This window comes from Ixodes scapularis, unplaced genomic scaffold (genome assembly GCF_016920785.2).
Source record: "Ixodes scapularis isolate PalLabHiFi unplaced genomic scaffold, ASM1692078v2 PGA_scaffold1__304_contigs__length_218370807, whole genome shotgun sequence".
Classification (NCBI taxonomy): domain Eukaryota; kingdom Metazoa; phylum Arthropoda; class Arachnida; order Ixodida; family Ixodidae; genus Ixodes; species Ixodes scapularis.
Window position 1 is genome coordinate 123,484,152 of NW_024609846.1, and position 17,522 is coordinate 123,501,673.

The following is a 17,522-nucleotide window of genomic DNA, read 5'->3' on the forward strand; positions in this document are numbered from 1 at the left end:
CGCACACGGACAAATGATCGTCGTGACAGCGTCAAACAATGGAAAAAGAGTGCTGATACTTTGAGCATAGGTTTCTAGTGACTCTAGGTACCACCATGAGGAACTCGTCCTTGACCAGTTAAGGTACAGTAAAACCTCGTTAATTCAACCCCTGCTAATTCAGAAATTCTGATAATTTGAACTGCCGATCCGGTCCCGTCAAACGTATGTATTAGTCAACCCAGTTGAAAATTCCCATTAGATTCCAATTGAAATTTCCAATTGGTACCAGCTAGGTTTTGGGACAACCAATTGGTCACTGCAATGGGAACCAATTGGAACCCATTAAAATTCCAACTGGAAATTCTTTTTCAATTGGTGAGACCCATTGGCCAGTGTGCTTTCAGTTGGAACCCACTAAAACCAATTGGTTCCAATTAAAACCAGTTAAAATTCCAATTGGATCTAATGGGAATTTTTAGCTGGGAATGTCAGCAAACGCTCATTAATTCGGAGGGAACGCGGCGCAGTATGGTTAATTCGGACGAATTCGGCAGGTGGCGCTAGCTACCATCCGTTCCAAAGGGTACGACCGCTATCCATCCGATGTGCACATGTGGTTTTTCCGGTTTTCCCATGGTTCTTCGCTCTTCTGGTTCTCCGTGTTTCGTGCCAGTTTTGCTCTAGATTGTTGTGCTTCAGCACGTTACTCTCCTGGTATGAAAGCGGCAAAAGCATAGCTGCAATGCAAAAAGGGTAGCACAAGTGACCGATGACCGGAATGGCAAAATCGCGACACGCGGGGCTATTGTTCCCGAGCGTGCCGATAGCGAGAGTGACAGTCACGTTTTATGCCTCAACGTGGGGATCCTAAAGCCCGCCATTTTAACAGCTATCTTATCCCTCAATTTTTCGCCGGCCACCCTCGCGTTGAAAAATTCAACGTGACAGGCACTTTCGCTATCGGCGCGCTCGGGAAAAATAGCACCAAGTGTCGCGATTTCGCCGCTCTGATTATTGGTCAGTTGTGCTACTCGTTTTCCGTTGCAGCTGTACTAGGCTAAGAATTTAGTGACGAAAGTGGAAATACTGAGGATCTTGAAGGACGGCGTCTCTCGACAAGTGACAGAAAGTAACGACGTCAAGAGAAGCAGTTTGGCCACGTACGTGAAAATCGAGGCCGATATCCTACGGGCTTTTGAGAGCGAGAAGTTTAACGCAAAAAGAAAGCGGCCTTGGAATGTGGTGCACCCGAAACTAGAAGAGGCCTTGCTGTGCTATACTGTCAGCGCACGGGATGCGTAGCTCCGACAGTGTGAGTGCGGTGGAGCACTCGACCGCGCTAAGGAAGGTTGCCGTCTCCGCCCAAATGTCGTCCAGAAAGCAGGCGGTAATAACAGATTTCTCCTCAAAATAAAGGTATGTCACAGGGAAACGTTTTCGCGCAGTTTTCTCTGTCCTTTCGATATTTCGACCTTCGGATAATTCGGACATTTCTGCCGGTCTCATGAGATCCGAATTAACGAGGTTTTACTGTAACATGTACAGAGCGCTGCCCTGTTATTGCAAACAAGTGATCGAGGGCTTTTCCTGTATCTTTCTCAGAACTGAAAGGTTTTTCCTCAAAACAACTAGTGTAGCAAAAAGTGCTTATGTGAGGCACTATAACCTCACCGGTAAAATTTGGTGCTAACCAATGACCCTTCGAAGAAAAGTGAAAGAAAGTTCCGACGTCACGTTTCATTAACTGTGTTGTGCAGCTTAAGTAGCATGACTCTGTTAGTTTTGCCAGTTTTTGCCATTTTTATCTTAGAATCGAAGGACTGTCATCAAAACTGTTGTGGAACATTTGGTACCGCATTCACGCAATTTGTGGAACTGCCTTTCTTTCCTTTCCCCACTTTTCGTCTACAAAAACACAAGAAAGGGTGGTCAGTTGGATTTTAATAGAAACTTATTGAGCTGCCTGTAACCTCTGAATGCAATTTATTCCTTTGTTATTTCTGCAGAACAAATCAACCATAGAGCTGTACCGTATTTACTCGCATAATGAACGCACTCACATAATGAATGTACCCCCCACAACTGGTACCAATATTTGGATTTTTTTTCCGTCACGTAATCAGCACATCTTTACTTTTCGGCTCCGCGAGTCTCAAATTGCATCAAACTTAGCTAGCCACCAAGCTAATGTTCTTTTGCTGCCAAGAGGTCAGGCCAAGTCAAGCCAAGCCAAGCCGCTCTCGTAATGGCTGCAAGTGCGTAGTTGCGGAAGCAATCAACCATAAAACTGAGTGGTGTGCACACTTGACGAAGTTTGGGTAGAGGAATTGCCCAGCCCCGGACATTCTTCGCCTATCGGATGCATTGATGTTAACAAACACGTCGTCGTCTGTGGCCCGCTTTCGGGCAGTGAAATCGTGAAAGTGGTTAGGCCTAATTTCACATACTTAGGGTAAATGTGTTTATTTAATTCGTAACAGAACGGCGCAGTGAGGTGCATGCTACGTGGTAGGTTCAGAGCGTCTGATAACGGCCGTCTCGGTGAACGAAACTTGATTCGTGAGAGTGGGCCTTGGCGGTTGGGGGTTGGACTTCGTACGACTTCTTATACTCATAGTTGCGGTATATACCTGAGCGCGCCGCCAGATACTAGCAATATATATAACCTAAAAAGGGTCGTGTTGCTTTCCATGCTGAATGAGCTTCATGGGGCGCTTTTCCTTTCGCAAAAGGCATGCCAAAAGCACTCTAAAAAGGTTCGCAATTTATGAAGCATGGTTACTGTGGCGCGCCCCCGACCAGCCATGGGTGCACCTTGATCAGTAGAGACGTACCACAGTACCTAGCCGTGTCATTTTGGCACCTGATATGACATTTGCACGAAGTGTGTAAATGCAAAAATTTTACCCCATGTAATGCACGCCCCCCGCCCCCCCACCTCCGATATCTGTCAATTTTTCGGGAAAAAAAGTCTGTTTATTATGCGAGTAAACACAGTACTTTATTTTGTGGCCATTAAAGCATTATATTTTGAGAAACCATTTTTTCCAGTTTGTTTTTAAGACGGGCTCAATCCATTTGGCCCCAGACTGCAGTGAAGAGTGCCCAATAAGAGCAGTGATGGCCCGAGATAAAGTTAGAAAACTGCTTACCCGGGCTACCTGAATCTGCCGCTCTCTTGAGGATCATCTCGTAGATGCCGGTCACATGGTTGGCGTCGGCGTTCTTGTAGGCACCAGTGAACAGGTGGCGCAGGGAGCGTGCGTTTGGAGACAACCTGCACACCCGTCGTAGCCTTGTCAAACACCTCTTGCCACATTATCGTATTTTCTGTTGTATAAGCGTTAATTTTTTCTGAAATTTCTGTCGGTGCATTTTACACAAAAGTGTGACTTATATGAGCTTTTATTTTTAAGTATGGATGTTAACTGTGCAAAATGTAGGCCATATCGAGAAAAGGGCTATTTGTAGGGGTGTGCAACTTATACAACTGCACAACTTATTAGACAGGAAAATATGATACTGGGAATTATCCACCATAAGGAAGTGATGGAATGGAACATCTGGCTTGTGAAGAGAATTGAAAGATGAAGCTGTACTTTTTTGGTTCACTGCCTTTAGTTAACCACCCAATCATGTAATGCACATCAGAATATTACAACCAAAAGACGTCTGAAAATTTTCAGCTAATGTTGGACTCGAAGGTTTTAAAGTCATTGGGTACTGACAAAATACATAATAGGTAAATGTTACATATTTTGAAGCACATTTTGTTACCTTCTCTTACCTTTTTTTTTCTCTTTTTTTTTTTTTGCTTGCTACTTTTGGGGAGTGAAAAAACTAGACCTGCCTTGCAAAACACTGTGTAGGCCTTCAAAGCCGCTTCACACGGTGCGGTTTTGCAAAATCATGTTTGAAATGATGGATGGGCATTGTCGCCTCACTAGCATAGAGAAAAAAGATGATGATGATGCCTATGCAACATTTCACTCTTACAATTTTGTGAAAAAAACGCAGAGTATAAAATGGCCTAGTTCTCTCCCAACTCCTTCAATAAACCCTGCGAAAGTTCTCCAAAACGAATTTATCAAATCCACGAGCAAAATCTTGACCTTACCTTGGTGCCAGTCTCGCATCTCTTCCGTAAATGATCAGACACAGGTCTTTCGTTATGATGGCTGGCTGAGCACAGTTCTCCAGCTGCAAGAACAAAGACACAAACATCAAGACCCTAAAAATTGTGGTCGATATCGCTGCCAAGATTGTCATGAAAATGTGATGGCATTTTGCTCAGTCTTGTACTGCATAAACAATTCTTTATTAAATTGTTGTAGCTTATTATAGGGATATAAACATAATGTGTATATAAACATATTAAGACCTTGTGTAAATGTATCTGCCATTCAGAAGCTAATATATCACATTTTCTGGGGGCATCACCCACCTGTATGCATAATTGAAGCAGGTATATGACAGGTCCCTGCCTCTCACTTTGTTGGTTACAAACCGAGCCATGGAAATGCGAAAGTGTGTAGGGATTGGTTATCATTAGCATCACATTAAATAACTATGACAAGCACAGGCAAAAAAAGGCCTCAAACTGAGGGAGGAGGGAGGGGGGTGCTGATCTGTCACTGCAACGCACCTCCAGGTATGCTGAGATGGTGAGGTACACCCTTTCTCCATATGGGGTCACCCTGTTCAGAAGAGTGGAACTGTGCAGGGAGGAGTCCCAAGCAGCCTCGAAGTGGTAGAAAGTCCTGCCGGGGACAAATAAAAAAAAATTATTGCATCCTTTTTCTTTTTTGAACTCCTCTAGGATTAGCGAAAGAGTCTATACAGTAGATTGTGTTATGTAGAAGCTGCCTTGTCAAACAGAAAATGAGACAGCCTGGCATTTCTATGAGTTGTCAGACATTACCTTTGTTGCCAGTCGCTATGTTCATAGAAATGTCTTGCAGCCTTCTCAGTCTGTACGAGACAGGAAGTTTTAATGAAGCTGCCCTACGATAGTCATAAAAAGTAATCTTTTTAAAGAAAAGAAATGAGCAGTTTTCCTTATTCCTTGTTAGCTCGAAACTCCTCTCTTTTAAAGTCACTTCCTTCTCGTTGCACAAACATAAAAAAGAGGTAGTACTCAAGTGGCCAACACTGAGATATACTTTATTCTAAACACTCAAAATGTTACATATCCCCAACGTATGTTCGTGCTTACTATGTACAGTCAAACCCGTTTATAACGAACACCAGGAAACGTTACGATCAATTTGATATAGCAAGTAGATTGATATAGCAAAAACCATTTACAACAAACTTCCACGATGCGTTCGTTGTAAGGCGAGAGCTTCTCTTTCTTTGTCATCTCTTTGCTTCCCCCTTGTAACAACGCGGTAGATCTTTTTTTTTTTTTAGCTTACTACTTTTTTTTTTATTTTATTTTTTGCATGCGTGCAGATTTTGTTATTTTAGCTCATCTCCCCTTCAGAATCGCTTTTCTTCCTGGGCAACCGCTTTGGGATGAAAAGATTTTTTTTTTTCTGCAGTGTTTTTTTTAGCTCTCCCCCTCCTAAATCGCTCCTCTTCGTTCAATTTTGTTTGCGGTTCGAGCTTTTGGAATTTTCTTTCTTTCCTACTTCTTTTTGGGGGGGGGGGGGAGTTCGATTGTTTGCGCTAGAAGACGATTGTTTGCGCATTTTTAGAGGCCTTTCCGGGGGGGAAAAGTTAGATATAGCCAATGTGTTGTTCGCTATAAAAAGTACTTTTTACATGCATTTTTATTTAAATTTTCAGCGAGTTCGATATTGACAATAATTCGCTGTACGTGGGTTCGCTCTAAACGGGTTTCACTGTATAAACGTTGGCAAGTCCGGTCTCAGGGTGCCGCCATCTTCCTCAGTGGGGTGCGCTCTTGGGCGCGGCCATAATCCGATTACGACGCCTTAGCAAGGCTTCGTAATCGGATTACGACTCCTCCCAGTGCACCCCAGCCAAGCAAGATGGCAGCGCCCTGAAGCCGGACTTGCAAACGTGTATATATGTTAGTCAAATAGCCACAATCAGGGCTGCATGCCCGAATGTGAACAAAAGATCTTTAAAAAATGGGCCACATTCAAAACAGCAGCATAGTGACTCCCTGGTCACTATGCAGTGACCAGGGAGTGTAGTGACTCCCTGGTCAGTGTGAATCCAGCACAACCCAGTATATTCAAGGTCACATAATTTTTCCTTTGCACGACCGCTTCTCCACAGTGCAAGAGTGGAAGTGAGTGTCTCAAGATGTAATTTTTGCAAAGAGTCGGTTGCACACAAGCACTCATTTTGGCACAAACTCGGTTTGCCCAGAACCTGCACTTAGCATCGAAAAAGCGTAGGAATTCAAGAATGCAACTACATCAAAACACTGATGCAGCTGCAAGTTCCAGCATAGTGAGCACCTGACCCCCAGGGTTCTTAACAAACTTATATAAATAAATATATAAATAAAAATTGAAAGCTGTTTACCACTCCCTGTAAGGCCGAATTGGAGTGCAGCTCTTGAGGAGGAGGAGGGAAGGGTACTGAGGGGAGGGTATACTCCTCCTCCCTCCTCCTCCCTCATGATCCTGCTTGCCACTCCTGAACGATAGGGCTCCGGTTCAAAGCTGGCCGAGGGACAAGTCTTTTAAAATCATTTTTCGGAGTAATGAAAATTCGGATTCGTCCCTCGTGCTCATCCTCTCCTCCTTTCTGCTGCTCCCCTCACGGGGGTCACGTGATCTCGGGGGGGGGAGGGGGGGGGGGGGTCAAGTGACCCTCGGACCTGGGGGGGTCACGTGACTTTGGGGGGGGTGGGGAGTCACATGACCTCCCAGGTCACGCGAAGGGTCACGTGACCCTTCGCGTGGCCCCGACGACGCTCAAGCCGGAAATGGGCGCCTAAGAGCTGCGCTCTAAAAATTAAAAAAAGATTAGGAGGTGGCGTACCTGTCGTCTCCAGCCATCTCGAGGTACCCGCCCGGAAAGATGCCCAGAGAGAGAACGGACGAGTCGTTGTCTTCTTCGTCGCACTCTGGAGTGCTCCTGACCCGGCCTGGAGCAAGAGGGCATGTGCGAAGTCAGTAACTGCGGTAAGGGGACAGCAGCGATGATGTGCTCGGAAGAGTTTGGATGGAACAGACAGCCTACATTTGACTACGCTCCATTCACACCCAAGCTGACAGTGAGGTGGAAGCTACCGTGCCCATTGAACCAACCATATCCTCTGTCCTCTGCCATGTGACCACAAATGGTGAGCAGGGTCAGGTGATAAAAGGGAGGCGGCTGACTGGTTCGACTAGTGTGTAGTTTCCACCGGATTGGTTCGGTGAGCGTGTAGCTTCCACCAGACTGTCAGCTTAGCGGTGTACAAAGTAGAGCAAGAACAGTAGGGGTCTGACAATGTGATACAATCCAATACAATTTGTTCTGTGCTGGTCAAATTGCCCATCTTACAGTGGAGACACCAGACATCATCTCAAAACAGACTGACTTTTGGTTAATTAAACCTCGATACAATAAAGTTGACTTTTCGATGGGTACCCATGAAAAGCAGTAAAATAATTTTGGAATGTTGAACGGGATATAATGACATGTACATTTTTGCAACATGCCTAAGGAGGAATTGAGAGGGAAATAAACAAGTAAAGAAAGTTTCTGTTGTACGGACCTCAAGACACACATGAGTGTCAGCAGACGCTGCAACTAAACTCGCTGAGATACCTAATAGACTCTCAGAGATACATCTCTTCACATTTTATCGACAGACGATAGTTTTTGGAGCAAGGAGGAAACAGCCCTGTGAAGCTGCTCCTTTTAAGGGGGGACATGGGTCCTAGGAGCCAAAAATGTCCTAAAACTGTATTCTTTTGAAAATGGCAATGGCTGTTGTTCTTCCGAATTTACCAGGCTTCTAATTTTGTGGGTGAATATTTGGGCTATAAACCAACTAATAATGTCTATGCGGGCTGAATGAGAAATGAAGTGGACTCTAAAACATTGTTTTCACAAGACACAATTTTTGGACTCGTGAAAAATTTGCAGGAGGGATATCTCAGCATCCAGAGCAGATAGAAATATAAACTTTCTTGAAATATGTAGCTAAATGTGTGAAGCATACAATGTTGAGAGCAGATTTTCTAATAAAAGTCTAGAAAATTTTCTATTTTATTTTTTGTTTTATTACTTGTTAGGCATGCATTGAGCACTTAACTTGAATGTGTGGTAAAATCGCTAATAGGGGGTTTATCTTAAAAGTACTTCCAACATTGTATGCTCTACACTTTCTAGCATCTAGCCATGTGTTAAAAAGGATATTTTGTTGAGCAACTTTTTTCCTATCGTTTGTCCAAAAGAAGGCAGGCAAGTTTTAATTACCTTGAGGACAATTCTCCTGACTGAGAAAACAACCAGATCTATAAAATCAGCACAAAAAGCTGAACAAGCTTATGCAGTTTCAATGGGTTTGGTCACAGAATAAGAAAAAAAGCTCCAAGACCAGTGTTCCCCCTTAAGGTGACATTGACCGAAAGAGGCACAGAAAAAATCACGAAAGTTAAAGAGCGTTCACATTACACCACAACAATGTAGTATTCTCTCGAGGGTATTTGTAATACATAGATAGAGAAAACTGCCTGTCCTCCTGGTATATCTAAAAGGCACTTTAAATGCACAATATTTATAGATTCTCTGTGGCTTTGTACTGTCACCATGACGCCACAGTGTCACATGACGTCGTGATGTCACATGGTCATTAAGAAAGCAACTGCTGATGTGACATGTCATCGGGCCACATGATGTCAGTGTCACATAACGTCATGGTGTCACGTGATATCCCAGTGTTATTTCATGTCGCACGACCGTCAGGAAAGCACATGGTTTTACGCTGTGCCATCACGAGGCCATGTGATGTCACAGTGTCGTGTGCCGTCACGGTGTCATGTGAAGTCTGTAATGCCGATAATGTCGCGACAACATCATGACATTACAGTGTTCATGCGATGGCGTCACAGTGAACCGTTTAAGATGCCGACGATGTCACGTGAACACCGTGGCATCATCAACGTGACGTTACAATTGAGGCCACATGCCACGGCCACCGAAGTACTAAGAGCTGGCCCTATAAACGTCGCAGATTTAACGGCTCCGTGCCCCACAAAGGCGGGGTGCCTCACCGACGACCACCTCCCGGACGTCCTTCCAGCAGACGTTGGGCGTCTGCTCGTGGACCAGCGTGAGGCGGATGCGCCTCTGGATCCCCTGGTGGAGAGAGTATGTCCCCCTACAAGGAGCATCGTCGCTGTGGTCCACCACGGCTGGGGTGTACCTGCAACGCCGAGCAACAGCAGAGTCAGAAACTGGCCATGGTTGCCACGACAGTGACGGTGCTAAGACTCGTTTTATAAACCAACAACTAGGTGCATGCAAATACAGGCTAAAATGGAGTGGTGCAGCGTCATCCCTAGCTTTAACACTGCAAAGAGAGACTGTATGTTGTGGGCTTCCCCGGCATTGTGCATGCTACGAATGAAGCGAGGCTATTAGATTCAAACCAATATTTGCATGCCCCATAAAAATTAACCTTCTTAATAAGCTGGTCTATCATCGACGTCCTCAAAACCTGAGATCGAGGGAAAAAATGGATGGAGCACACAAACCTCTTGGGTTTTCACAATGTTGAGTGCCAGCTTGCCCGTCTTTTTTGTTATTTCTATGGTTCTCGCAACAGGCTTTTAATAATCTTTGGTGGCAGCAAGATAAAATGTTCATTATTAGGCTGGTGTGAAAGTCTCAAAATTCAATAAAAGACCAATTATTGAGAAATTCCTGATATTTGTGGAATTTCTAGAAACATTTATAAAACTTCAGCATTTATTAAACTTCTACAACTTTGTAATACTGAATGTGAAATACTTCTGCAGTTTCAAAATCTACTGCTTGATCAGACGGTTGAACTGAACACACCAACATTCTAATCAAGGTTCATAAGCTTAAAACATGTTGTTTTGTAGCAGTCTTGCTAAAGCAAAACTTGAATTTTGACACTTTTTGCTGCCCCTCCAAGAGTGAGCTTGCTCTTGCATACATTATGAACATCCATTTGGATCAAAAAGTATGAAGGTTTTCAATGAACCAATGAAAAAATTACTACAACTGGGTTATAGCTACGAAAAGGGCAACTATTTCAGACAGATACCCAGCAAATCTCTAAATGCCACTAAAAGTATGCTCTCTAAAGCTTCTTATGAAAAGCACTACGTAAACTTTCAGTTGTTTCAGACTACTAAAAGAAAGGTATAAACGTTGCACCAAAAAGAAAAACATGGCTATTATACTTACTCGCCGTTGGGGGTCAGTTCGCAAATCTCGAACCACACCAAGACATCGTGCTTTGCATAGATGTGATTGGTGCTGCAAAGATATTACATATATCACTTTCTCTTTAAGCTTACAGAGGGTTCAAGTCGCTCCTAAGCAAAGGAGGCATCCACAAACCTTGGACACTGAAGAATGCCAAATTTGGGTGAGCGCACAGGCTGGGAAATTGGAAGAGTCCTTGGGAACATGCGTCTAGGAGGTTGGCGTACACTGCTGCAAAGAAAATGACACAGTTTCCTTATAAACTCTGCACAGAAACGCCCAAGTAACAAGCTGATGTGTTTGCCATCATAATATATAGCTCTGCATTATAACATGTTCCAGTCCATAACAAACTCTACTTTGAGACGACAGCGTTAAATGTATACTCCTTGTGCACTGTATGATTGGCTTGCAACCGTTATCAGCATTTGCCAATGTCACGCAGCTTTGCTGCATGGCATCAGCAAAATGTCACCTAAATGATCTAGGCTTGATGAAGACTTGTAACAGTAGTTCATAAACTTCCATGGTGACTCCAAATGACTCGTTCTTGAGAATTCTCATCCACATGACATGAGGGGTAAGGGAGACTACTCACTGCTGTTGGCAGACATCCCTGGCATCTCGATGCAACGGGTGCTGCTGGTAGTGACCAAACACCTCAAACACGATTGGTCGGCTTCGCAGGTAGTCGACGAAAGAACGCGTGACGGTCACAGTGATCTAGAACAATCATTGTAACTGTCTCACACACTCGCATCAGTAAAATATGTCATTCACGAAAGGCTGGGGTGGTATATATGGCTAAGAAATAATTCTTAAAGCATCCACGACTCACATTCTGTACATGGAAGAATCCGGGTGGTGGGCCCTTTACTGTGTTCTTCAAGGGCTCCGTCGAAAAGGCTTCGTCGTGACGGTGGAGGAAGCTGGAAATCAAGAACGCCTATCAGCCAAGGCAGCCGAGACAGCCAGTGACCACCTTCAAACAACCTTTGCACTTCATAGCAATGTGCAACTGCCACATTGTATGTCTCTTTAAACAGACCCCTGTTGCAAGGTTTGGCCTCATGCTGCCAGGACGGATCTTTCTAAACATTCATTTTTTTGTACGGACCATCTCAGAGCGACACCTGTTACTGGCGGAAGGAGCGGTGTGCCGCTAGAAAGCAAATATGTTTCATAAAGCATTGTGCCCCCGCTGCAATATTGCTGAAAAAGGACTGGGGTTTTATGGCGGTAACTGTTAATGTGCCTTCCTGGCAAAAAATTCTCATGTACAGACTCAAAACCCCACTCTACAGCAGAGGCAATCCTCTACCTCTTCCCGTCGTTCCTCACACCCACCGCAAGGTCCTCTCTCGCTTCCCCCCTCCCTTCCCCCCTGTAGACCGTTCCAGCAATGCTCCTCCTTCCTCCCCTCAACCCCTTCCGGCAGCCACCGTTGCGAAATACCCCCATGGTTGCACTGTGTTGACAAGCTCTCTTGCCTCCCCACTGCCACTGCGCAGGTTGCGTTCTCGTGTACTCTCTGTGCCTCTAGAAAAGAGCTCGCATACATACTTTCGCTTCTTTCTATGTACTAGGGGTGGTTATGGGTGTCAACCCCCTTTTGAAAGAGCGTTTCAGCCAAAAAAAAAAAAGAATGTCTTTGTGTACTTCTCTAACGTATTCAACATCTTGCAAAATAGTCCCACCAAAGCACATATCTCATGCATGTCTTCTACATCTTTCCATTAAAGGCAAAGAACCCCTTGCAAACATTAGCCAGCACACTGCCTGAAGGCAAATCTCCCTCAACATGCCTTTCCACAACACAGCAGCTACCATATTGTCATTAATCGCAGCACACTTTCTGTGGCCGTTTGCATTTTTTGTTAAATAAAGAATAGGAAATAAAAACAAACGGTACCCGTCTTCAAAAATAGCTCTCTTTGTCCTTTGTGACAGGCAAAAGAAAACTGGGAAAACTAATTTCTAAGCGATTTAAACCGTGAAAATAGAAAAACTTGAGAACTGGCTTAAGAGACTCAGTATGCTCCCCTGCTGCAGGGTAGTGAGTGCTTGAGACCCAGTGGGGCACTTTCCTTTGAGGCAACCCTTGGGAAGGACCTAGGACTCTTTTTGAAGAGATTGGTGCTATGTGTAACTGACAGCCTACGAAAAGCTGGGCGTAGCGAATCCCAGACATCTTATTATTGCTCTGTAGGCAAGGCGATTGCGGCGCAAGCTGATGACAACGCCAAGGAACAAATCGCGAAGCAGCAAGCACAAGCGTAACACGCAACGCCCCACGTTCCTCAATAAAGCGCAGTCGACACCGACATGTATTCTGGATTTGTACACCGGAACCCGCACAGAAGCCCACTTCCAGTTCTGACGCCACTGCTCCGTTTTTAAGGGGTTCCCGCGCCAGTATTTGGAGTTAAAATATCTTGACTTTTACGTGTCATGCATTTTGACGTAAGTACCCGTATTGTGACGTAGGCGTTTGCATTAGGAAGTGTCCAATCACAAAGCGTGCTTTCTTCTTGCCGCCGAGCGCATACTTTTTGCGTGCTTGACGAACGGACCGACGATTGTCGTCTGCACCGTCTCTGATGCCGGGACACTAGGGACGCCAGCCGGTGTCGCCAAGCATGGCCACGCGGGGTTGGAGGGGTGCGCCGCTGTCGGCTTCTTGCTGTGATTTTTATGTGCCGCGTCACGTCTCTCCCATCGCGAATTTGTGTCGGTATTCACTTTTGTGTGGAGGGGTTTTGATGTGATGATGTGAGAATTGAACTGTTTCACCAACGACTTTTCAACATTCTTAAGCTTGGTCGAGCCGCGCGTGTAGACGAGGTGCCTGTCAAAATCAGAGGAAGGTTTCTTGGCGCCACTTCTCTGTTCGTCAAGTTGCGTCGCAAACATGTGTTGGTGTGAGCTTCTCTCACGGTGGTTTCTCTGGATATTTATGTCGGTATCCGCTTTTCTGCGCGGTAGTTTGTGTGTGATGACGTGAGAAATCCCCTTGTCAGCCGACGACTGCTCAACGTTTCCGTGCTTAGTCAAGCCAGACATGTGTATGAAGTGCCTGTCGAGACCGATGGTGCGAGCTTCCCTCGCGATGGTTTTAGTGGGGCGCCATGAACATGTTGTGTTCGCCACATGCTCAAGTGATGCCACCACCGCACTGCCTCGCTGGACTTTGTCTGCTCCTCTGCTGGCGTTATTAAACAAAGGATACTTACTGAAACGTTGCCTTCAAATAAGTATTAATTCATCCGTAAAGTTTGGTGTTCATGCAAAGTATGGTAGTTTCCGATCAGTCTAGTGGTAAATCAGGTAACCAATATAATTGCCTCGTCCTACCTATGTTACGGATTGAGGCTTCATTGGACAATGTTACAGCTGTGCCCTGCTGTCAGCCGTTTAGGTACAACGACAGGAAGTAGAAACTTTTTCGTCTCCCTTCTCAGTTTCGTGCCAAGTAGCGAAGGTAATTTTTTCTCCTCGCAACAATGTCGTTCCGCTCAATCGGCACCGAGCTTCGCACCTAAAACCGATTGGTGTTGCCGATGTCGCCACCTCGTAGAGCAGACGACGCGCTATTTTCTCGACAGCGGAGGCACTTGTAGCAGCCGCATTACGCCCATTGCCGCAAAGGACCTCCACTAGCCTCTCCCTCCTTCACATGTATTCGGAATGCGCCCATGTTTTGCGTGTGGCAGTCCAAACCAAGACGTGCAATCCCTCTCCGTATTTCGTGCGTATTTCTTTATGGGTTCGGGCACACATATTTCTTTATGGGTTCCAGCACACGTATTTCTTTATGGGTTCCAGCACATGAATCCAGAATACATATCGGTTTGGACCGTGCTAAAGCCGTCGGAGATTGCAGATGGCAGAGGGCCCTCACTTGAACTGCGAGAAGATGTCGGCGTATTCCTTGGAGATGCCGATGGCCTGCAGCACGGTCACCCTGAAGGTGAACTCTTTGCCGATCTGCAGGTGCTCTGGAAGGCTGTCTTCCTCACACTGCTCCGGGCTCAGGTTGTTGTTCTCGCCGTCTTGCTTGTAGGCCTCCAGCCTGCTTCGCTGCTCTGAAATACAACACCGCGGGAAGGTGTAACGGGCGTCACATCAAAACAGAGTGCGTCCAAAGCCTTCGATTTGTGCGCGCCACAAAGACTCACTTAGTCGCCGAGAGGGTGAGAGTGGCGGGGAAAAGCTTTGGTTGTCCCGGCTCCGGCACAAGCTTACTACTTTCTACAACACTTCAAAGTCTTGAGCACCTCAAAAGCGTGCGCTCAGCTGAAGCACGCGGCGGAAGGCGTGGAAGGCGTACTGGAGGCCGGACGTTCGGAGAACACGCCGTTCTCACTCTATCGGCGACTAGAGGGTTCCTCGTTTTCTCCCTTTACCGATAAACCCCGAAAATGAACCGCTCAGCCGGCTTTTACAGAAATTGGAGAAAAGCGAAAAACTCAGAATTAAAGCCGTCTTCGAATAAAAAAAAAAAAAAACACAGCTTCACGACGAGAAACCTTTAATTACAGCTAAAGTTTGTTCCAATCTAAAACACGGCCCACCCTAAACTGTTCTCGAGGCAGCTTGTTTCTTTGGGAACCGTGCCAATTATCTCGTTTTTCTTTCCTTATCAATACTGGGATGTTTCCCGAGCATTCAAATCGTGCGCATGTTCCATGGAGGTTGGGGAATCTAATGTCCGTGTACTGTTTTCTTTAACGCAAGCCCCGACGAACGCCAATATTTCGCCTGACATTAAAAATTTACGCCAAAAAGCACTAAATCTTTGGGAAAAAATAAACCCATAAAAACACCTCTGAATTTGAAAAAAAAATAATGAACTCCAAAAACACAGAAAGTTGCCTTATGGCCTTATTTTTATCATTTACTTCAAATCTTTCGGATACTTTCAGACAAATAGAGTGTGTGCAGTGCATGAACCTATGTTCCCATCATTCTTCTTTGTGCATAGGTAATTTGGCAAAAGGTCTATTGGCATTTAGTTTGGAATCACGTGAGCAGAATGTTATCAGAAATAATATGAAGATTGATTTCTATGTCATTAAAGCTAATTTTTGGACCCCATACAACGCAACATGTCGTGTTATGCTGTATGGGGCAAGCCAACTATCCCACCTGTATTTGCTGTGGGTAGCCAGATGCCCTCGTGTAATGAATTTAAAAAAAAAAGCCTGCGTATAATAAACAAAAGTGAACGGTAAGTGCAGCAAACAGATGTTAAGTAATTCTACAAATTTATATTCGAAATACCATTAAAACCTTCATTATAGCTTCCTATTGACAAGGCATACTAGCATCAACAAAATATACTTGATCATCCCAAAAACCAAGTTCTTTCCTCCTTACATGCACCAAACAACCAAGTCCCATGTACATAAATAGATCAATAACATAATTTTTATCCAAGATATCTTTTTAAAATATTTCAAAACTTCAAAGCAGACAATGATAAGGACTTTTCTATGTACTCAACCAACATGTACCTACCATAAATTCTCTCACAAAGTCAATCTACAAAACTGCCGTCAACTGAGTAATTTTATTCAAATTCTTTTATGATCCAGGAGAGAATGTTGGAAGAGCATGACTGACCTCCAGTCTACCCATGCTCACCTTCTGGCATATCCTGGCCTTGCAAATCTTGACTGGCCCCTTCCACGATACGCTCGTCCGAGGAGCTGGGCCCCACCAGGCAAGATCCCACGTCTTCACCGCTCAACTCCTGGAAAGCACACGCCGTACACCCACAGTTTAAAAATGATCGAAGAAAGGCCAATAACGACGGGATGGCAGGACATCAATGAGTATAACCCTATGTCTATGGCACACCACATCATACCGTCATTGGAGACGCACTGTTAGAGAGCAATGCAAACGGCAAGCGGCACATGCAATCCTAGTTTTTATTAACATTTAATGACATACAGAATTAAAACTAAGCTACTGATAAAATAGAAAACGAAGGTACTAGTTATTAATTCTTCTAGTGTACATAAAAATAAAAGAAAAACGCCCCTGCTCGCTTATTATACACATTTCAAGAACTGACACATTAAAAGCTACGACTGGTTTTGAAAACAAAAACATAGTCTGTAGTAACCCGCCAGTCAATCAGTTAATTTTACAAAGATACGTACTGAAAACTGATGTTGACAAAGGATTCCAGACGATTTTATTGTTTTCCACTTATAGACTCAGTACACACAGAAGAACAATCTGTAAGGCATATACACTTTGCCATTTGCTGATGGCGGTTATGTTGCACACAAGTCCCAAGCCTTCTCACCTTCCTGGGACTGCTGAAAAGCTCGTCGTGAAAGCTGATCCTCGCAGACTGCCGCACTCCCGTGCTGCACTCCGAGGTCTCTTCGTCATCTGCCACACAAAAGGTTGTCATCAGAACAATCACATGAGTAATGGTGAGGTATCAAACATAGGGGAAAAAAGAAGTGAAACATTTGAAGGAACATTTAAGAGAGGACACTACCCAAAAGACTAGTGTCTTCTCTTAGCTTTTGAACCTTTGGCTTAATATGAATGAAATTTACAGTACATAATGGCAGCTGGGAGGCAGAATGCAATGCAAAGTTTCATCTGTGTATATGAGTTGTGAAAGAAATTATGTGTTTTATGTTCGTCCCCTTCTTTGCCTGTCGTCTCCAGTTAAAAAAATATGTAACATCAACCAGCTCACCTGTTTACTTACTCTTTCTTAAAATATAGTCGCTTCTATCAGGGACACACTGACATTGTTTAGGAAACCTATCTTTAGAATAAGGTAATACCCAACATTTTTCTTTATTAGATACGCAGCAGAGTGCCTGGAGAGTGCAACTGTGAAAACAAAATTTCCAAAAAGTAATTTATTCATCGTATGAAAAATCAAATAACTTTTTTGCTTATATTGCAATTAATTGAACCAGGACCAGACGAATATTTTCGGTCGCGCACAAGTCACCTACTATGTTTGGAGATTTGCATTTGTCCTTCGTCCCCTCTGTTCCCTTTCTCCAGGGATTATTATTGTAAATTAAGACATCTACAAAATCTTGACATCTTTCATTAAAGACACCGACAAAGTAAAATAAAGCAATGACTCAGTTGCACTGCCCATAAATTACAGTTAGGAAAAA

General features: G+C 44.4%; 1 protein-coding gene across 4 annotated transcripts in view; it reads right to left on the reverse strand.

Moving 5' to 3' along the window:
- The window catches only part of LOC115316932 (kinesin-like protein unc-104), a 145,755-nt gene that overhangs the window by 23,740 nt on the left and 104,493 nt on the right, over positions 1-17,522 (reverse strand). For all 4 annotated transcript variants that reach the window (XM_040207764.3, XM_040207766.3, XM_042290932.1 and 1 more), the window contains 12 exons: positions 16,676-16,764; positions 16,003-16,111; positions 14,258-14,441; positions 11,195-11,285; positions 10,955-11,079; positions 10,492-10,587; positions 10,336-10,407; positions 9,171-9,322; positions 6,946-7,051; positions 4,628-4,742; positions 4,100-4,182; positions 3,135-3,259 (listed from right to left, as the gene is read on the reverse strand). In XM_040207764.3, the coding sequence (XP_040063698.2) occupies positions 3,135-3,259; positions 4,100-4,182; positions 4,628-4,742; positions 6,946-7,051; positions 9,171-9,322; positions 10,336-10,407; positions 10,492-10,587; positions 10,955-11,079; positions 11,195-11,285; positions 14,258-14,441; positions 16,003-16,111; positions 16,676-16,764 (1,347 nt within the window). The remainder of the gene's footprint in view (positions 1-3,134; positions 3,260-4,099; positions 4,183-4,627; positions 4,743-6,945; positions 7,052-9,170; positions 9,323-10,335; positions 10,408-10,491; positions 10,588-10,954; positions 11,080-11,194; positions 11,286-14,257; positions 14,442-16,002; positions 16,112-16,675; positions 16,765-17,522) is intronic.